At 35.7% G+C, this 22,708-nt stretch overlaps 1 protein-coding gene across 1 annotated transcript in view; it reads left to right on the plus strand.

Annotated features, from left to right (window-relative positions):
• Positions 1-22,708, plus strand: part of abca1b (ATP-binding cassette, sub-family A (ABC1), member 1B) — an 84,082-nt gene that overhangs the window by 27,088 nt on the left and 34,286 nt on the right. Inside the window, exons 6-15 of the mRNA XM_056472321.1 lie at positions 746-867; positions 5,020-5,211; positions 9,958-10,047; positions 16,736-16,976; positions 19,158-19,297; positions 19,370-19,486; positions 19,602-19,796; positions 20,340-20,545; positions 21,584-21,760; positions 21,915-22,137. Coding sequence (XP_056328296.1) covers positions 746-867; positions 5,020-5,211; positions 9,958-10,047; positions 16,736-16,976; positions 19,158-19,297; positions 19,370-19,486; positions 19,602-19,796; positions 20,340-20,545; positions 21,584-21,760; positions 21,915-22,137 — 1,703 coding nt within the window. The remainder of the gene's footprint in view (positions 1-745; positions 868-5,019; positions 5,212-9,957; positions 10,048-16,735; positions 16,977-19,157; positions 19,298-19,369; positions 19,487-19,601; positions 19,797-20,339; positions 20,546-21,583; positions 21,761-21,914; positions 22,138-22,708) is intronic.

The raw sequence follows: 22,708 nt of genomic DNA on the forward strand, positions 1-22,708 counted from the left end.
GTATGGGTGTTTCCCAGTTCTGGGTTGCGGCTGGAAGGGCATTGGCTGCATAAAACATATGCTGAAATAGTTGGCGGTTCTTTCCACAGATAAATAAGGGACTAAGCTGAATGAAAATGAATGAATGAATGAATGAATGAAAGAAATGTAAAAAAAAAATAGGTTAACAAAAAAGACAGTGTAATTCCTAAATCTAAGGAAGGACGGGGAATCTTGCACAAGTCTATCATATTTTATACTGGGATGTGTGTGTGCCACGGCAAATCCCTTTTGTAGATTCCAGAACATTTAGGCAACTAGACTCCCTGCGTATTGTTTGTGGAACCGCACAATGAATCAGTCGCCATTTCTTTCCACGCCCAGGAGAACTGCTCTAGCTGGCCTGCTCAGACATGCGCTTGAACTTTGAAAGAGGAATGAAATTTAAGGAGAGAGCACCAGTGTGTAGTTAACACTCTCAAAGGGCTCCACACCTGAATGAACAGCGCTCAATTTCAGCAAGTGAGCGCATGTATGGGGAACAAAAGTTTTGAGGTTTTGTAAGAATGCAAACCAAATGTAAATTAATGAAGAGCGGGGTGCGTTTCCAAAAAACAAAATTAATCCTAAAATGCAGGGGTGGGTCTGCTGAAATTGAAAGTCTGGTCAAATTGCTGAAAATTGATAACTGCAGCTATTGTATGGTGGATTTGTAAAGCATTCCTTAACACACACACTTACACTAAAGCAATATGTTTGTCCCCAGGATTCAAGCTGAAGGACTTCCTGCATGAAAACGAGACCCTCTCTACCTTCCTCCTACAAAACGCCTCATTTACAGAGAATTATGTTGCGAACATTCTGGACGCTGATGTGAATCTTGAAAAGGTGAGAGAGGAAAAGTGTTGTATGGAAATAAAACATTAATGGTGCCTATGAGAGTTTATTTGCATAAATGTGCTTGTGTTTCCCCTAACAAACTTTAAGAAGAAGACAGAATGTTGTAGAATATGGAATTAAAGCTATAGACAGGGTTTCTGCAGGTTTCACTTAGTCACATTTAAGACTTTTTAAGACCTTTTTAGGACTATTATGAATTAAATTTTGTAATGGGCAGTGGAATTATTTTACTTGACCCAGTCAAATTGAAAATCAGTTAATTTTAGCCACATATTTTAAATAATGTGTTAAAACAAGCAAATTCTAGTTATATACATATATACACTCACTGGCCACTTTATTAAGCACACCTTACTAGTATCGAGTTGGACCCACTTTGGCTTCAGAACTGCCTTAATCCTTCGTGGCATAGATTCAACAAGGCACTGGAAATATTCCTCAGAGATTTTGCTCCATATTGATATGATAGCATTACACAGATTCTGCAGTTTTTCGACTGCACATCCATGATGTGAATCTCCCGTTCCGCATCGCAAAGATGCTCTATTGGATTGGGATCTGGTGACTGTGGAGGCCATTTGAGTATAGTGCTACGTATTGAATAGTAGAACTGTAGCTACGTTATCATGCTAAAGTGAAGCTAATGTTCTGGAAATTTGCAAAAAAACAACCAATAAAAAATCCCAAATGCAAATTAGGTGCAGCTCAATAGCGTATATGTAGAAGCATGCTAATAGGACTTTTAATTTGCCAGTAACCTGGGTTAAGCGCTTCCGGTGAACTGTTTGCAATTGCAAAATCAGCGCGTTTAAGGTCTGTTTTCTTTAAAAATCTGCGATCTCCAGTGGCTGAGTGATATCTGATATAAAGTGGGTCTCAGACTGTACAAGAAGCACTGCATTAAATAAAAATTTTCCCCACCATGTCTTTATAATATGAGCATTTATTTTACCCCAGTATATTCAATAGAGCTTCTGCGCTAGCTTGCTGATTCTGACAGGCGCGTGCGAGCAAACGGCTTTTTGTCTCGTTTTACGCTTGAACAACAGAATGAATGCCAAATTCTATTTAACTGATTGTATTTTAACTACATACAACATGCTGTAAAAGGAACCGTATAAAATGGAAAAAAACTCATAATAACAACTCACCGGAAGTTCATCAGTATGGGAACAACACTAGCTCGGCATATACCCTATGAAGTAGTTAGAGAGGCTGATTGTAGTATTGGGAACCTAGTTACTAAGAGTAAACAAGGGAAACATAATGGAGACCACTGATTGATCATGTAGTGGTAATGTTTATTTGGGAAATGTGTTTCCATCTCCCATTATTTTCATCTTTTTTTAACAAAAGCACTTCAAGCATTTATGTTTGTGTAAATTAAAGGATTCTTATTAGAAGTTTGCCATTTTGTTGACTTGTTTCTAGTGTTGTCATGATACTGCAATTTCTGTACTGAAAACGTCCATTTCCCGCTAACATTTAAGCGCTGTTAAGCGTGTTTTTAACCACTGCCGATTTGCCATTGTGTTCACAAGCTCAACAGAAATGACGTTTGGTCGTGAAGGTCATCAGTTAACCGCACTTCATCGAAATTCCCCTATCTTGACAACACTACTTGTTTCGTATGCGATACTTCATAATGCTCATTAACACATGGGGATGGAAACCCAGCTTGTGACCAGACTTGCAACCATCACTGGTTTACAATGCTGTTTGGAGGCACTAGAGGTTGACTAGCAGTACATAAAGTGTGCTAAACTTGCACCTCACAACAACACAAGATTGTTGCTGCAAATTCAATTCAAGTCATCTTTATTTCTATAGCACTTTTACAATGTAGATGCTGTCAAAGCAGCTTGACATTAAAGTTCTAGTAAATTGTAACTGTGTCAGTCCCGTTCACTTCAGTGGGGTTTAATTTTCACTGCTGAAAGTCCAAAAACTGAAGAGCAAATCCAATGCAGCTTCAAAAGACATTGAGAATGTTTTCTTCAACTTCTGGTGTGTTTGTTTTATGAGGTGTGAGAAAGCCCTGTTTTCATGTGGTATCATGATGTGTTTTGGTTGACTGGATCACAGGTAGATGAGGGAGGGACGTTCATGTTTACACCTGGTGTTTTAATCCACCTCTTTTGTCCACTTTCCTGCAGGAGGTAAATAGGTGGGTTTATGTGTGGGCTTTTTCTAATCTTTCAGTCTCATATTGGAAAATAATCTTTTGTGTTTATACTATAAAAGCAATCCGGTCAGATCATACCTGCCAGCACTGGGATGTGAAAATAAGGTATAAAGTCGCGTGTACAAAATTCGTTTGGTAAACAGTGTCTATTTATCAATATGGAGTGTGTCTGACAGTCACGCATCACTACATGAACTGACGAGCAATGGCGCCTGTAATGGAAATGAAGGGAATCTTGCCATTTTTATATTAATTTTAAAGTGTTTGTATGCCTAAATAAAATAAAAGCACAGAACAGATTTACATTTAGGAGCAAGGGGCATCCCCTGGTGGTTTGGCGGTATGGGTTGCATATAGGCAGGATACACTCTTTGATGTCTATTGCCACCCTTCATATAAAGATTAAAAATATGAGAGAAATACGGGAAAATACCTTTATGCGATGATAGCAGGAAAGAATTGTAGAATACGGGAGAATCCCAGGAAAAACAGGACGGTTGACCGGTATGGGTCAGACGTGTTTTTTGACTACTTCTGAAAGTGGCTAAAATTGGATGACCTCATTTACACCTGTATATAAACTTTTCCACTTGTGATCTGATCAACAAAATAACATCTTAATACCAATAATATCAAGAGGCTGTTGAATGCTCGAGTCTTGAATGCTCGAGTGTGGTGGACATATTTTTACATAAACCTACCGTTAAAGTAGTTCCAGGCAGCTTGGCCAAATTACAGTTGCATATCACTACGCTGTATGACCTCAGATATTTTAAAATATTATAAAAGTTTTAATATTATTTTAGTACAGTTAATTATATGTATATTGCACCTTTTGTGTGCTCAAGTTCAAATTCAAATGGAGATGTGTAGCAAATAGAGAAATAGAAAACCTTATGCACTCACTTTTTCCAGATGTACATAAATCGCAGCGAGTTGAAAACATATAAACTTTTCAGAATGCTGCATGTCACTGCATGTCATGTGACAAGAACAAACCACTAAGCTTCACCCTTTGTATGGAATATACACATTTCAATAACGGTCGACTAATTACCTCAGACAAACACAGAGCATCCAAAAACTACGGTGCTTTTGAATCATCTCCATAAATAAAGTTTGTATCAGAGCTACAGCAAGGGTTGGTCATTGGCAGTCTAATGCCTTTGAAATTGTTAGAGGAAGCGGTGAACTTTGCATTATCTACACAGTTTTAGATGCAAAATGTGAATGGTCTAATGGCCCGTTTCCACTGAGTGGTACGGTACAGTACTGGTCACCTTTATCAGGCTTGCGTTTCCACTGCCGAAGGGTATCAATGGTACCCTCTTGGTGGGCGTAGTATATGACAGAATATTCAAGTCAACGTCATTCTTGCTCGAGGAAACATCAAAGTAAATGTATGAATGTAGCTTGATATGATTGTTTTGCCTTGCTAAATGTGATTCCAATCGGATATGCACAAACATGTTGTCCTGATTTGTTCTGACAGCCTAAACAAAGCTTTAAAGTTCCCCTAGGACCCATTTCTTCTACAGCCAAGCTCAAACAAAGATCCAAACCTCACATTTACAATAATTACAGTACATACACCATTTGTCTGCTGGCTTTGATAGTTCACCTCCACACACGCTGCTAAATTACCCCTAGGAATTAAAGTTAAAGAGAAGAAACCAGCATGCATCTCAACTTTTGTTTGTGCATCAACAGCTGTTAGCTGTGTGACGTGCCCTTGGGCCATTACACAACCTACAGCCCATAGGCAGCCTAGTTTTACCCTAATGTACCCTCACAATGTGTATTCAGGGCATCCAGGCTAAGTGGCTCTCCAGATAACGAACTCATGGCTCATGTGAATAGCTCAGTCCTTCAGTCTCCAAAAAGCCTTTGTGAACACCTAGTTATCTGCTCTTACTGCTTACTCATGCTTATCACCGGCTCTCCTCCTGTTATAGGTGCTGATCAAAGGTTTCGGCGTCCATCTGAGAGACATGTGCGGCTCCGTCAAACTTGAGGATTTTGTGACCATCCCGGACAAAAGTGTGGCCAGATTCACTCAGAATATGATCTGCAGGGCTCCTAAAAACTGGCTGGACCAGGCCGAGAGTCACTTCAAGTCCAATCTGGATTTCCTCAAACCTATCAGGGTAAGAAACACGGCACACCGTGAATCAGAATGGAGAAATCTGATACATCTGTTTAAATAACAAAACAAAACATGGTGTTATTTTTAAAATATATAAATGTAATACCCATTATTATCATATTATTCTTTAAATGAGCTGTATCAGTACATTAATATTAATAAATGAATTGATTTTACCTGTATATACTATATAGAAAGTATTGTAATCTAATAAAGCCGAATAAATGTACCCATGTCATATATTTCACAGATAAGTAAAAGGAAAAACTAAACAATATTATATTATTATGTAATAATAATAATAATAGTAATAATAATAATAATAGTAGTAGTAGTAGATTCAGGCCTAATTAAGTTTCATTACAATGATGATGATGATGATTATTATTATTATATTAGTATAACATTAAATGATTACAATCTTGTTTATACTGTATATTATTTTAGCATCAAATAAATTATTAAGGTGGCACGGTGGTTAGCACTGTCGCCTCACAGCAAGAAGGTCGCTGGTTCAAGTTTGGAGTTTGCATGTTCTCCCCGTGTAGGTGTGGGTTTCCTCCGTGTGCTCCGGTTTTCTCCACAGTCCAAAGACATGCGGTACAGGTGAATTGAATAAGCTAAATTGACCGCAGTGTATGTATGTGAATGCAGGAGTGTATGGGTGCAGCCATCCGCTATGTGAAACATATGCTGGATAAGTTGGTGGTTCATTCCGCTGTGAAATATGGACAAGACAAATAGTTGGGTTAAAAAGTATAATAAAAAGAAAAATGTAGGGTGATGCAGTGGCGCAGTAGGTAGTGCTGTCGCCTCACAGCAAGAAGGTCGCTGGTTTGAGCCTCGGCTGGGTCAGTTGACGTTTCTTTGTGGAGTTTGCATGTTCTCCCCGCGCTCATGTGGGTTTCCTCCGGGTGCTCCGGTTTCCCCCACAAGTCCAAAGACATGCGCTATAGGAGAATTGGGTAGGCTAAATTGTCCGTAGTGTATGAGTGTGAATGAGTGTGTATGGATGTTTCCCAGAAATGGGTTGCAGCTGGAAGGGCATCCACTGCATAAAACATATGCTGAATAAGCTGGCAGTTCATTCCGCTGTGGCAAACCCAGATTAATCAAGGGACTAAGCCAAAAAGAAAATGAATGAATGAATAAATAAAATGTATAATTTTTTTTTGCATTTTATAAAAAAAAAAATAATAATAATAATAAATAAATAATAATAATAATATATATATAAAAATGTCAAAATCAAAAACTTTAAAAGTGAAGTTATACATTTATTTAACATTTTGTAATTTTTCATACACACAAACACACAAACAGGCATGAACGCACACACACAGATTCAATTACTCCTTATAAAACCGAATGAAAATGGCCAATAAATAAACATACTCACTTACTTCAAGGGACGTTTACATACCTGCCAACACTCCCGTTTTTCCCGGTAGTCTTCCAAATTTCCGACCCATCTCTCGTATTGTTCTGTCTCCCGGAAAACTCCCGGAATTTCATCACCCATAAATATAGTTGTGTGAATATAAACAGCCTCTAATGGTAAAAAATATCTACGTCTATGATCTCTCCCTCATTAGCATAAACAGTCCTAATTGAGAAGCAGTCGTCCGCCATTAGAGTTTTCAAATATTTTAATCTGACGCTATGCTGATGCGCAGGCACTTGTAGCTCCGCCCTCATTTAAAAAGAGCACAATCTCATTTGAATTTAAAGTGACAGTCACCAAAACTTCACACACACAGGGACATCAGAGACTTATTTCACATCTTGTAAAAAGGCACATATAGGTCACCTCAATTTTGACTTCAACAGTATATCTCTCTTCAAAATATTACCAAGCCTTTATAGGGTGTTTTTAGAGTGTTTTTTAGATTGTCCATAAGACACAAGTGATTTACTGTCAATCTAAAGACCTATAGAAATACATTGGAGACACCAGATGGACTGTCTTTATCGTCAGCAGAGGGTGTAAATGAAAGTGTGTGTGTGTGTGCGATTGTGACAGAGGGCATCATCTTATCTCCTGCCGCCCCTGATATCAACAGCGATGCAAACAAAAGCAGCTGACTTGATCATTGACGTGACACAAACAGCAGCTAAAAGAGAGAAAGAAAGAGAAGGGAGTAGTTGTCATGCTATGAGGAGTGTGGGAGGATGCGTGTTTTAGCCTGTTGCTCTACACACCTACATTAATACATAGCCTGAAGACACCACTGGATGTTACAACACCAAACGATAGCTTCAGTTCCTCTCATCTCCTTCTTTATGCAAAACATTTGGTTGACTCATCGATCACGCTGGTCAATAAAAGCTGATTTTGGCACAGTGCAAGGGAAGTAGAATAGCAGTTGTGGATAAATGGGTCATGGGTCATAGATAGAGAGAACGAAGATAGAATGTAAGGAATGGCCTTGCGTAACGTTTATGGTTTCTCGATCATTTACTGACATGCAAATTAGAAAGCTCTTAATGAGCCAGCACTTTTATGAGCGACTAGATTTGACTGATACACAATACTGTAAATGACCTCAGTTCAGTCTGACCCAGGGTTACTAGAGTTTACTGAAACCGTAAAACGAAAATCATTTTGTTTGATGCTTTTTTCGTTTTGTTTATTATTGAATTTTTAATTAAAGCTAAAATAAAATCAGGGGTGGCATGATAGCTCAGTGTTTAGCACTGTCGCCTCACAGTAAGAAGGTTGCTGGTTCGAGTCCCGGCTTTCTATGTGGAGTGTTGGCGTGGGTTTCCTCCAGGTGCTCCGGTTTCCCCCACAGTCCAAAGACATGCGCTATAGGTGAATTGGAGGAACTAAATGGGTCATAGTGTACGAGTCTGTGTGTGAATGAGTGTGTATGGGTGTTTCCCAGTACTGGGTTACTGCTGGAAGGGCATCCGCTGCGTAAAACATGAATGAATGAAAATAAAGTCAGTTTAAATTATTTATGGACGTACTCATGTGTTAACGCAAACGATCCTTTTTATCTATCTATGCCACTTGATTTAAAATTGTTATCATGCTGTTTATTTTACAAATGTATTTTTACCTTAATCTCTAAAACCAACTAAATTTAAAATGAAAAAGGCACTCGTGAAAATGTATTTAAACTATTATTCATTCATTCATTTTCTCTTCGGCTTAGTCCCTTTATTCATCAGGGGTCGCCACAGCGGAATGAACTGCCAACTTATCCAGCACATGTTTTATGCAGGGGATGCCCTTCCAGCTGCAACCCATCACTGGGAAACATCCATACACACTCATTCGCACATACACTACGGACAATTCAGCTTACCCAATTCTCCTATATCACATGTCTTTTGACTATGGGGGAAACCGGAGCACCCGGAGGAAACCCACGCGAACACAGGGAGAACAAGCAAACTCCACACAGAAATGGCAAATGACCCAGCCAAGGCTCAAACCAGCGACCTTCCTGTTGTGAGGCGACAGCGCTACCCAGTGCACCACCGCGTCGCCCTTTTAAAACTATTAATAAAATCTAAAACACAAAGTTGATGCTAAAATAACATATACACACGTAACATGACACGTTCAGAAAATAACTAGTGCTACTGTTTGTACATTTCTAAATAATAAACTATATATATATACATACAGTTGAAGTCAGAATTATTAGCCCCCTTAGAATTTTTTTTCTTATTTAAATATTTCCCAAATGATGTTCAACAGAGCAAGAAAATTTTCACAGTATGTCTGATAATATATTTTTTCTTCTGGAGAAAGTCTTGTTTGTTGAATTTCAGCTAGAATAAAAGCAGTTTTTATTTTTTTAAAAACCATTTAAACGTGAAAATTCTTAGCCCCTTTAAGCTAATTATTTTTTCTACAGAACAAACCATCGCTATACAATAACTTGTCTAATTACCCTAACCGCCCTAGTTAACCTAATTAACGCAGTTAAGCCTTTAAATGTTACTTTAAGCTGTATAGAAGTGTCTTGAAAAATATCTAGTCAAATATTATTTACTGTCATCATGGCGAAGATAAAATAAATCAGTTTTTAGAAATGAGTTATTAAAACTATTATGTTTAGAAATGTGTTGAAGAAATCTTCTCTCTGTTAAACAGAAATTGGAGGAAAAAATAAACAGGGGGGCAAATAATTCTGACTTCAACTTTATACACACACACACACACACACACACACACACACGCGCACACACACTCGCGCACACACATGAATTTTCATATATCCATAGAAAATTTTAATTTCCAGAATTTATATCACATACAAAAAAAATATTACGTTTTTTCAAATGTATGCACATATACATATATATAAATTGGTCCTAAATATAAAATAACTTTTTGTTGATTCAAATATTCAAAACCAGTTGAATTGTTTATTTTATAATAAACATTATAAATGCATTTTTAATTATATTAAAAAAAATTTATAATAAAAGTTGTAAAATAAAAAAAGAAAAAATATATACACACACGCACGCACGCACGCACGCACGCGCACACGCACACACACACACACACACTCACACATTTTGTTATTATCATATAAAAATGTTAAATATAAATCCACATTAAAATATATAATATAAAATTATTTGTGATTAATAAAATCAATTATATGTGTGTGTGTATTTTAGTTTATTTATTGATACCTTGTAAATGTACTAATGAAAAATATTAAATGCATTAAATGTGTTTAAATCAATGTTTTTTTTCCTGCTATTTGCTCTTCTACAGTCGGAAATAAGGACTAATGCCACTGATGTCCATGAAGTTACCAAAGCCACAGACAACCTTCTCGAGAGCCTGGGATCACTTGCTGTGGAGGTAGACCTCATGCTATTCACTTTAGCATTAGCATTAGCCTAGCATTTACTGCTATGCGTTTCTTGCTAAGGTAAAACAAACCTTTCCACCTGTGTGAATCATCAAACAACTTTATGCAAGAGTTTTCTATCATAAATGATACTCTGTAAAGCTCTAAATCATCTGAGGTGAAAGAGAGTGAAGTCTGTGTGGACAGTGAAGGCGTCACATTGGGCCTGCATGTGTCGATGGGTTCGGTAGTGTCTGGTTTGCCAGCTGTAGTGTTGCTCAGCGGGAGGAAGGGAAAGTTGTTTCAGCTCCCAGCTGGACAGATATACAACCAAGCACAGCTGAACAAGCATCCAGACTGAGAGTCACACAATCAGCATGTAAAGAGCGCAATAAAGACGTTTGCTTTACACAGGGAGATGGGTGTTCGTGACCTGATTGTCCACACAAAAGCCTCTCTGTTTTCTGCTCAACTGAGAGGGAAAACCTTTGGCTACGAGTCTCGTTGAATGGAGCATTGAACTAGATTTCTGGCTCACCTTCGTGTTCGAAACGGACGGTGAATTCCAGTCTCCTTTTACTGTGTTGGTGTGAGACTGGATGACTGCTGATTCAGCATCTGTAAAAAATGAAAGTAAAAAAAGATTATTTGTATTTAATGCTTTTGGAAAAATCTTCAAAATATGTATTTTTTTGTATTTAGTAAAATTACATAATTTTACTAAATACAATAATATGATTAAATTTAGTTTTGGAATATAACAGTAAACTTGTGACATGTAAAACGAAATTTAATAATAATATATGCTATATAATAAATAAATTAAAATATTTTTTTGAGCATCTTTACCCCAGTCTTAAGCATCTTTGGTCCTAAATATAAAATAATGGTTCTTTTTATTATCTTATTAAATTTCGGGAACTTTTTGTTGAATCAAATGTTCAAAATAACAACAATCAATTGAATTATGATTTTTATTATAAATATTATAATTGTGTTTTTTTAACATTAATACAATTTATAATAATAATCTTACAATTTTTATCTATTTAAACTTTAATAAAATGTATAATAATTTAATAAAACTAATAATAATTTATTAATTTAATTTTAATAAAATTAATAATAATAATCTTATAATTTTTATTTACTTAGTTTTTAATTAAATGTATAATAATTTAATAAACTTAATAATAATTTATTAATTTAATTTTAATAAAATTAATAATAATAATCTTATAATTTTATTTTACTAAGTTTTTATCAAATGTATAATAATTGAATGAAATTTATAATAATTTATTTATTGAACAATTTAATTTTAATACAATTATTAATAATAATCTTATAATTTATTCATTTTTAAATACAATTTATAATAATTATTGATTTTAATAATAATTTATTAATTTAATAATTTAATTTTAATAAAATTAATAATAATCATTTCATTTTTTTAATACCTTACCCCAAATCTTTGAAAGGTAGTGAATCAGTTTCCAAAATAATCTAATAAATATAAATTTAAACATAATAATAATAATAATAATAATAACAGCAAATAATATTATTAATAATAATTTAATAAACAGAAATATAAATTTTAACATAATAATAATAATAATAATAATAATAAAAACAATAATAAAATATTGAGCATTAAATTAGAGTTTTCAAAGTTATCAGTACTTTTTTATGTGACTGCTCTATTTATTTCTGAAACAGGAAAGATTAGCCAATAAACAGAACAAAAATTCATAGCGAAAAAAATAAATAAATAAAAAACGTTCATACATTATTCATGCAGTCTGACTTTGCTAAACTTGCTTGCAGACTTTTCCCTCTGTGCGTCTTTGTTTAAATGAGACATGATATGAGGGGGCTGATTTCTTGATCTCTCCCCCTTTGTGAGATTATTTTGGTTTCACCATAGGACATCTGTTGCTTCTTCCTCCCTCCATTCTCTTTGCACTTTTACACAAAATGAGCAGCACGTGACTTTTTTCTGCTTGCTGAGTCAGATCCGTAAGACTCACGTGGCTTCATCCTGCAGAGCTGAAAGCCGTTTACCACACCTGCATCAAAAAGAAGGACTAGGACAATCTTCAGCTTAGTAAATATGTTTGAAACTAGCATATAAAGTACATTCTACATACTTCTAACTTTATATAATGTATGTTAGAGCTGCATGATTCTATTAAGACTCACTTTACTTGAGGTTCTTAAATTACTTATCGGTTTGCTTGAATGACTAACTGCTTGCTTCATTACTGGATGAATCAGTGTTTTTGACTGAATCTCTTACATTAATGATTCAATGATTCAGCCATAAAGACTTCACATGCTTCAATTCTTGATGAATCAGCATTTTTAAGTGAATATTTTGAATGAATGATTCAATGACTCACTCGTAATTTTTTTTACTTGTTTCATACTGGATGAATCAACATTTTGAGTGAATATTTTTAATGAACAATTTAATGACTCACTCAAAAATATTAACTTGTTTCGTACTAGATGAATCAACATTTTTGAGTGAATATTTTGAAGCAACGATTTAATGACTCACTCGTAAATATTGACTTGTTTTGTACTGAATGAATCAACATTTTTGAGTGAATATTTATAAGGAACAATTTAATGACTCACTCGTAAAGATTAACTTGTATCATAATGGATGAATCAGCATTTTTGAGTGAATACTTTGAATGAATGATTTAATGACTCACTCGTAAAGGTGAAATTTTATACGTACTGGATGAATCAGCATATTTGAGTGAATATTTTGAATAAACGAATGACTCACTTGTAAAGATTAACTTGTTTCATACTGGATGAATCAGCATTTTTAAGCAAATATTTAGAAGAAACGATTTAATTACTTATTCATAATGATGAACTTTTATTCGTATTGGATGAAACAGCATATTTGAGTAAATATTTTGAATGAATTATTTAATGACTCACTTGTAAAAGATTAACTTGTTTCGTACTAGATAAATCAGCATTTTTGATCAAATATTTTCAAGGAATAATTTAATGATTCACTCGTAAAACTTAACTTATTTTGTACTGGATAAATCAACATTTTTGAGTGAACATTTTGAATGAACGCTTTAATGATTCGCTCCTAAAGATTAACTTGTATCATACTGGATGAATCAACATTTTGAGTAAATACTTTGAATGAATGAATAATGATTCACTCGTAAAGATTAAGTTGTTTCATACTGAATGAATCAGCATTTTGAGTGAATATTTTGAATGAACAATTTAATGGCTCACTTGTAAAGATTAAGTCGATTCATACTGGATGAATCAACATTTTTGAGTGAATATTTTGAATGAATAAATTAATGATTCACTAGTAAAGATTAAGTTGTTTCATACTGGATGAATCAGCATTTTTGAGTGAATATTTTGAATGAACGATTCAATGACTCACTCGTAAATATTGACTTGTTTTGTACTGGATGATTCAACATTTTTGAGTGAATATTTATAAGAAACAATTTAATGACTCACTCGTAAAGATTCACTTGTATCATACTGGATGAATCAGCATTTTTGAATGAATGATTTGGATCAGTCATTGTTTTTAAATGAAAATCTCAAAAGATTGATTTGGTGACTCACTTATATATACTTTATTTGCTTGATTACTATATAAATCTGTTTTTGAAAGATCCAATGATAATTCATAAAGGCTTTGCATGACTCATTAATGGATGAATCAGTATTTTTGGACAAAATACTTGAATTAACAATAAGCGACACACTAATATAGACTTGCTCAATTACATGATGAATCTGCTTTTTTGGACAAATCTCTCCAATGCTTGATTCAGTGACTCATTCCTAAAGGTTTGCTTCAGTACTGGATGAATCTGTGTTTTTGAAAGAATCTCTTGAACAAATTATCCAATGATTCACTCACAAAGACTTTGCTTGACTTATTACTGGATGAATCAGCATTTTTCAAAAATCATATTTCTTGAATAAATTATTTAGTTACTCATCGACTTCACTTGGTTAATTACTGCACAGAGAACAAAATCCCATAATTACGTTCAAAAGCACTAATAAACAGAAAACCCAAGAATCATAATGTACAGGAAGCTAATTAGCCTACTTTGTACAGTGTGAGCTTTAGATCTTAGCAGTTATATTAGATGTAAACCTTTTGACATTTTGTTTCTTAAGTCTTAATACATTTTTTCTCTGGACATTTGGGTTTGTTTAAATCTGAAATATTACGACCAGCACATGATAACATTTCTTTTGCGGTCAGTGAACTTCAGTGAAGCAAATCTTCCAGCTAAGAAATGTATTTATAAAAAAACCCTTTATGTTATGTTTGACAAAGTCTTTTGTGAACTGAAAACGGAGAACCAGATTTTCATGGGAGGGTTTGTTTGTCTAAAGTGAGTTGCTCATGTTTGACAGGCCCTAAGGGCACCTGCTCCCTAGATTGTTGGTTAAAAAGCCCAAACATGACTTGGACAATGACAGTAGCTGTCAAGGATTAGGAAAACACAACCTGCACTGGAGCAAGTAATGAAACACTAACGTTATCCCATATAACAGTGTTCACATTTCTCTGTGATGCACTATTAAATGGCACAGTTCTCCAAAAAATTATGTGTTCTGCATGTTATTCAAAACCCATATTGCTCTCTTTCATCTGTGAAACACAAAAGAAGTCATGCTTTCACTTCTTTTCAATTATGACAAATAGTAACTGGAGCCTTCGTGCTTCAAAAAGGTTACAAAAGCTACCTGATAGTAGTCTAAATCACTTGTGCACTAGTCTTCCATGGATTTCTGAAAGAATCACTAATTCGAATGGAATCTTTTCAGAAAAGCAATAGATTCAGTCCACAGATACTGTCTGATTCATTCATTATTTTTATTGAATCAGTTCTGAAATTATGATTTCAAAGATATGGAGCTTCACATATAATAGATATCCTGGCTACAGAAGACTGCAGTACAGTACATAGTGTGTTGAGTTGCATGAACAACCTGCACAGTATTTTTAGGCATGAAAATCGTAGCTGATTGAGTGACCACAAAGAAACAATGATGATGGTGTGTGAATTACTTAAACACACACCAAAGCTGCATCCAAAATCGCATACTATTGTACTATATAGTGCGCTAAAAACAGTATTCGATCTGAGTAGTATGTCCGAATTCAGTATGTGAGAAGTACCTGGATGACCTACTACTTCTGGCAAGATTCTGAAGTGCGCATCTGATGGATGCTACGCTATCTCATGATGTACTATGAGAGAATTCATGAATGCGAGAGAAACGACGCAACTGACGTGGGTAGGTCACGTGATCATGACAAAATGGTGGATGTAGTATGTCCGAGTTCCATTCATACTACTGACATTCATACTGTGTAGAACATACTTTTCCAACGTCCGAGTAATACGTTTAATTTCAAATGCAGTACCTACTGAGTAGTAGGCGATTTCAGACGCAGCCCAAATGAATGATGACTATGCCCTAATACAAATTATGCTTCACTTCCTGTCTCAGGAGGAACCTTTTTCTGATGGAAATTCGAAGGTAACATAAATGTGACCTTCACTGCCTTTGATATCCCACAATCCTGTGCAGTACATTATTGGACATTTTGAAATAAACTAAATGTGGCATCTTGAAGCACTGCTTTGGTGTCGATTTATGTATAAATGTATGTTTTTGACCAACTTTTTCCACTTTTTTTGGAATTTCTCGTGAGAAATTTGTATTGTAGTAAACAAATATACCTGTAGTTATCACCATAGCTTTTTATATTTTGTTGTATGTGTAACCCACCGGTCCTACTGCACAGAACCCGGTCTGAGCTGGGATCAAACGGGCAATTCTTTGCACGGGAGTCGGTTGCTCTAACTAGGAGGCTAAAGACCATGGTCTACGTCTGTCCCTAGAGCACCTTTAGAGGTCAGAGGAGTAAGGTTTACCTGCATAGCACTTTGCTTACTGGCCTCTGTTACACTCACCCCGCTAAACCTCACTCGCATCCCGGATGAGCCCCCACGTGTAACCCACGGGTCCTACTGCACCCAACCCGATCTGAGCTGGGCACGAACTGGCGATTCTTTGCATGGGAGTTGGTTGCTCTAACAAGGAGGCTAAAGACCATGGCCTCCAGTTGGCATTTCTGTGTGGAGTTTACATGTTCTCCATGTGTTAGTGTGGGTTTCCTCTGGGTGCTCCCGTTTCCCCACAGTCCAAAGACATGTGTTATAGGTTAATTGGAAGAATAAAATTGGCCATAGCGTATGAGTGTGTGTGAATGCGAGAGTGCATGGGTATTTTCCAGTACTGGGTTGCGGCTGGAAGGGCATCTGCTGCATAAAACATATGCCAGAATAGTTGACTGTTCATTCTGCTGTGGCAACTCCTGATAAATAAGAGACTAATTCAAAGGAAGTTAATGTATGAATGCAGTCTGGATGAAATCAGTTTTACGAGGCTCCTTAATGTAGAAACACTGCCTCTAAAGTCACTGCCTGATTGGGCAGGAAGGCAACAGATCAGCTGACTAAGCTTTCAGATGTAGCCTAGATTCTGACACGCCTGCTTAGCAAACCAATCAAACCCCTTTAGTAAACTTATTGTGCATCTGTATATCAGTATTCTTAGCTCTGATTTAAATGGTAGCCACTTCCTTTCTTTCAGCTGGCCAGTATGAGGAGTTGGAGTGACCTGCGAAACGAGATCCTGTTTCTGACTGAAAACGCCACCGGCTCACCAAGTCTGATGTACCAGGCTGTGTCCCGTATCGTGTGTGGACACCCTGAAGGAGGTGGCCTCAAGATCAAATCCCTCAACTGGTATGAAGACAGCAACTTCCAGGCGCTGTTTGGTAACCACAACGACAGCGATGACCAACCGGTTCCAGTCTACGACAACACAACCAGTATGTCAACAAGCTTATAAAAGTGTGATTAAAAGTTTGTTTTTAGTTTTAATGTAAAAGATATGCATTTTATCTAATATTTTTATAATCTCATTCTAATCTTATTGTCATTTTCTCAACTAAAGAGAGATTTCTGTCCCTCTACTGAAAAAAGTATTGACAAAATGTTGATCAGAGAATATAAACAGAAGCGTTTAGGCTCCTAGATAAACTGAACACTTAAACAACACAATGTAACTCCAAGTGTTCCCTTTATTTTTTTGAGCAGTATATGTTGGCTGAAGTACTCCACAGAAACTAGGAATGATTTTGGTTATAGGAACACCTTATGGGGAAATAAATTAGCTCTAAAGTTTTGTCTTTTCAGACTCTACTTCAGAGTAGAGTCAAAGCTTCCACAATAGGAACTACCAGCAACACAAGTATATGTTGATTGGGTGAATACATACAAAACATGTTGCTGATAAATATTTATTTGTGAATAAAAACTAACTTGTTAAGTCTAGGAATAGATATCTTGGATTTGTTTAAAAATATCTTAATTTGTGTTACAAAGAGGAACAAAATTGATTTGGATATGCAAGAAGCTGAGTAAATTTAAAGAAAAAAATCCCCATTTAAAGGGATAGTACACCCAGAAATTGAAATTACCTTATCATGTTTTCTCACTCATGTGGTTTTAAACATTAATAAGTTTCTTAATTCCGTTTAACAAAAAAGAAGATATTTTGAAAAATGCTGAGTGATGGCACCTATCAACTTCCATAGTCGAAAAAAAAATTGGAACTCAACAGGGCAGGGTTGCACCAGCTGTTTCTAAGTTTTTTCTTAAACGTGAACGTAAAGTCCTCACTAGGGGTTTAGTAACTACTAGCTAGTTTGTAACTAAATTTGTTCTCACTTCGTTTGCACCACATGTTCTTAGGGCAAACCGTAGTTAGTAGGTCGTAAGCTCTCCGTAAAGTCGCATTGAACGACGTAATATCCAATAAAAAGCATTTAAATCGTTAAACTGCTTTAAAATTCTGCAACTGATGCATCTATATATATATATATATATATATATATATATATATATATATATATATATATATATATATATATATATATATATATATATATATATATATATATATATATATATATATTGATGCATCAGTTTAACTGCCCTATGAAAATCAAATGACAAATTACATTTTTATAGTACATTAAATTACAGTCAGTCATTAATAACAGACGACTCACACACTGGCATTAAACTTGATTTTTTTATATATCCTACATATGAAAAAGAAAAGAGCAGGAAGAAAAACTCAGTCATGAAGAAATTCTCATTTTAATTGATGGATACAATTAACACAAAACACTCCTCGATAGAAAATAAAACTCTTCTTTCACAAACCAAAAAAATGTGAGATTTGGGAGGAAAATGAGGCTGTGAGTAGAGGGAGCTCATTCTTCATTATTATCGTGAGCTCCTCAGTGTAAACTAATCTTGCTGTCATCTCTTTTCTACCGTTATACATGGGGGCAGGCTGTTATAATGTAAATATTAAGTTGGAATGTAGCGTTACGTTTAAAATAAGTTCGGTGGTGCAACACAAAAATATTTAGTAATGTGTAAATTGTAACTTAGTGTCCCTTTAAGTCACAACTAGGCTACCTTTTGAACTTACGCACTGCTGGTGCAACTGGTCCCAGGTGCCAGCTACCAGCATTTTTCAAAATATCTTATTTTGTGTTCAACAGAAGAAAGAAACTCGATTAGGTTTTGAAGAAGTGAAAGGGGAGTAAAGGGGCCAAACACACTGAATGGGCTTTTCAGTTCTGAAAATGTGACGTGCACCACACTGCTTTTTTGTTGACTTTAGAAAAGAGCAGTTTGCTGCACTTTTTATGTTGCTAGGCAACCACTGTTTTAACATACTTTGTGCTGGAGCGCATGACATTGGGCACTTTGGGTTGACTTTTTCCACCTGCAGGTGTTTTTTTCAACTGCGAGCACTCCATAAAATGTAATGGGGAACATAAACAGTGCACAGAATTCTCACTGCCAATAGAAACCATTAAAAAAAGCCACCTCTCAAGATAAAAAAAGTAATTTGGTGTAATCTGGGACTGAATGATGAGAGAATTTTCATACATTTACCTGTAATGGATATCCCTGTATTGTGTTTCTAGCTCCATACTGTAACAACATGATGAGGAACATGGAAGCCAGTCCCATCTCTCGAATGATCTGGAGAGCACTGAAACCTCTTCTTATGGGGAAGATCCTCTACACTCCACATAGCCCTGCGACACAGAAGATCATTCATGAGGTAACCGCACTGAAAAACAAATATGCTCTGATTTGACAAAGCAGTTGGATTAACTTTCTTATTGATTCCCAGGTCAACAAGACATTTCAAGAGCTCGGAATTCTGCGAGATTTAGGAGGAATGTGGGAAGAAGCCAGACCAAAGGTTTGGAACTTCATGGAGAACAGCAATGAAATGGATCTGATGCGGGTTTGTCTCGTTTTCCTCTCATTACTTCCCCCATGTGGCTGGTAGTTGCATTGCAGGATGGGAACTACTCAATATGACTGATTATTCATTTTTATTTCTCTCTCTCCAAACACAGACACTTCTACGCAACAACCTCACAGCTAATTTTTTCAGTGCCCAGTTGGCTGGGACTCAGTGGAGCGTAGAGGATGTGATAAGCTTCTTGTCTAAGCACTCTGAAGACACGCGTCCCTATGGAACGGCATTCACGTGGCGGGATGTCTTCAATGAGACCGACCAGGCCATTATGAGCATATCCCGTTTCATGGAGGTCTGAACGGCTCTCTTTCATACCATAATTTCTGTTCTCTTCTCCTCCCACGTGCTTTCTTTCTATCTCATAATCCATCAGTCTCCCACATACATACTTTCAGATTAAAGACAGAAACAACCAATCATCAGTCATATAGCCCATGCATGTCACAACCAGCTGGGTTTCACGTTTTTCAGAAGAATTTTTTTTGAGGGAAATGAACTGCTTTTTTCCAATGTCTGATTGACCAATATAATGTGTCTGTACGAGAAAAGGAGATGTGAAAGCTAAAAAGGAAGTGAAAAACAGTTTACATAGGCAATAGAGATCATTTTGAACCCATCTCCATATGTATAACATGATCGGAGAAGACAAACAGCACGCAATCACTTTTAAATGGGTCAAAAGTTCCCCTTTACAGTAATACAAGACCAAGCCAAAGATTATTACAGGCTAAATAGATTATTTTAAGCCAGTTATTGCTTAAATCGCACATTATAGTACATTTAAGTTCGAATTTGGTCACAGATTAAGTCACGAATGCTGATTTTTGTTTTTTAGTGTGTAAACCTGGATAAACTTGAACCTGTGAGCACAGAGGAGAAACTGGTGAACGAGTCCATGAGCCTCCTGGATAACAGAAAGTTCTGGGCTGGGATTGTATTCTTAGACATACCATCTAACAGCTCTGAACTTCCACCCAACGTCAACTACAAGATCCGCATGGACATTGATAATGTGGAACGCACAAACAAGATTAAAGATGGGTAAGTCAGCACTTTCTTCACTCAGTTGCTCAATAATGGAAAGTGCCATTTTAGAGGAATACTCCATTTTTTGGATATAGACTCATTTTACAAGTCTTCTAGAGGTAAACAGTGAAGTTTTACCATTTTTTAATCCATTCAGCCAATCTCTAGGTGTGGCAGGAGCATTTTAGCTTAGCTTAGCATAGATCATTAAATCAGATTAGACCATTCGCATCTCAAAAAAAATCTATTAAATGTTTGACTCTTTTGTATTTACATCGTATACAAAGACTGATGGAAAATGGAAAGTTGCTGTCTTTTAAGTCGTTATGACTAGGAATTAGTCCATTCAGCCAATCTCTGGGTCTGGCTGGAGCACTTTTAGCTTAGCTTAGCATAGATCATTGAATCGGATTAGACCATTAGCATCTCACTCAAGTTTTTTTCCCTATTAAAAAAGTTCTATTAAAAGCTTGACTCTTCTTTAGTTAAGTCGTATAATAAGACCAAAGGAAAATGAAAAGTTGCTGTCTTTAGGTCGATATGACTAGGAACTATACTCAGGTTCCATCATAACAAACAAGGAACTATGCTGCCATACTATGACAATGATATTATGCAGCGGCTGAAAATAGTCCCCAGCTAAGTAACAATGTAACATCAGAGCATAATATCATTGTGCATGCTTCAGACATGGTACAGCAGCAAAGTGCCTTGTATATTAACCCAGAATGAGAGTATAATTCCTAGCAATATCGGCCTATAATATAGCAACTTTTTATTGTCTGTCAGTCTTCAAGTAGAGAAGAGTCGTCAAGCTTTAAATAGGAGAATCAAATCTTTTTTTCTTGTTGTTTTTTGAGCGAGATGCTAATGGTCTAATCTGATTCTATTATTTATGCTAAGCTAAGCTAAAAATGCTCCCGCCAGACACAAAGATTGGCTGAATGGATTAAAAAATGGTAAAACTCAACTGTTTAACTTCAGGTGACTTGTAAAATGAGCCAAAAATTGCAGTGCTGAAGACAAAGTTATATTGTATTCTTACCTTTCCAGGTATTGGGATCCAGGTCCCAGGGCTGATCCTTTTGAGGATTTGCGATATATTTGGGGAGGATTTTCTTACCTTCAGGACGTGGTGGAGCACAGCATCATCAGAGCAGTTACTGGATCCAAAGAAAAAACTGGTGTTTACATCCAACAGATGCCTTATCCATGTTATGTAGATGACATGTAAGTATTCCACTGCACTTCACATTAATATAGACTAATTAAATTATACTAAATTATTTAAAACTAAATTATAGAGATGGTAGTTAGATGCTTTATGCTGGTCAATCAATAACAGTAGGAAGAATTAACATCAAATGTTCCTCTTCTCCTGCAGTTTTCTGCGCATCATGAGCCGCTCCATGCCGCTGTTCATGACTCTGGCCTGGATGTACTCAGTGGCAATCATCATCAAAGGCGTCGTATATGAGAAAGAGGCCCGGCTTAAGGAGACCATGAGGATAATGGGATTGGACAACGGGATCCTGTGGTTCAGCTGGTTTATTAGTAGCCTCATCCCTCTTCTCATTAGCGCAGGCCTGCTGGTTCTTCTGCTCAAGGTACTAAGAAAACATAAGCAGATGGTTTATTTCACAACTTTTAGTAAGTTATTAGGGCAATATTTTCCATTTTCAGTTTATATTAAAACAAATTTCGAAATTAATATAAAATGTATACAAAAATATAATACATAATATATATTAGTTCATAAATAATATATATTAAAAAAAACATCAGCAACTATATAGATACTGTTGAAGTCTGAATTATTAGCCCCTGTTTATTTTTTTCCCCAATTTCTGTTTAATGGAGAGATGTTTTTCAACACATTTCTAATCATAATAGTTTTAATAACTTGGTTCTAATAACTGATTTCTTTTATCTTTGCCATGATGACAGTAAATAATATTTTACTAGATATTTTTGAGACACTTCTATACAGCTTAAAGGGACATTTAAAGGCTTAACTAGGTTAATTAGGTTAACTAGGCAGGTTAGGCTAATTAGGCAAGTTATTGTATAACAATGGTTTGTTCTGAAGACTATCGAAAAAATATATATAGCTTAAAGGGGCTAATAATTTTAAATTTTAAATAAAAAAAAATAAAAACTGCTTTTATTCTAGCCGAA

The sequence above is a fragment of the Danio aesculapii genome, chromosome 14, assembly GCF_903798145.1.
Source record: "Danio aesculapii chromosome 14, fDanAes4.1, whole genome shotgun sequence".
Taxonomy (NCBI): Eukaryota; Metazoa; Chordata; class Actinopteri; order Cypriniformes; family Danionidae; genus Danio; species Danio aesculapii.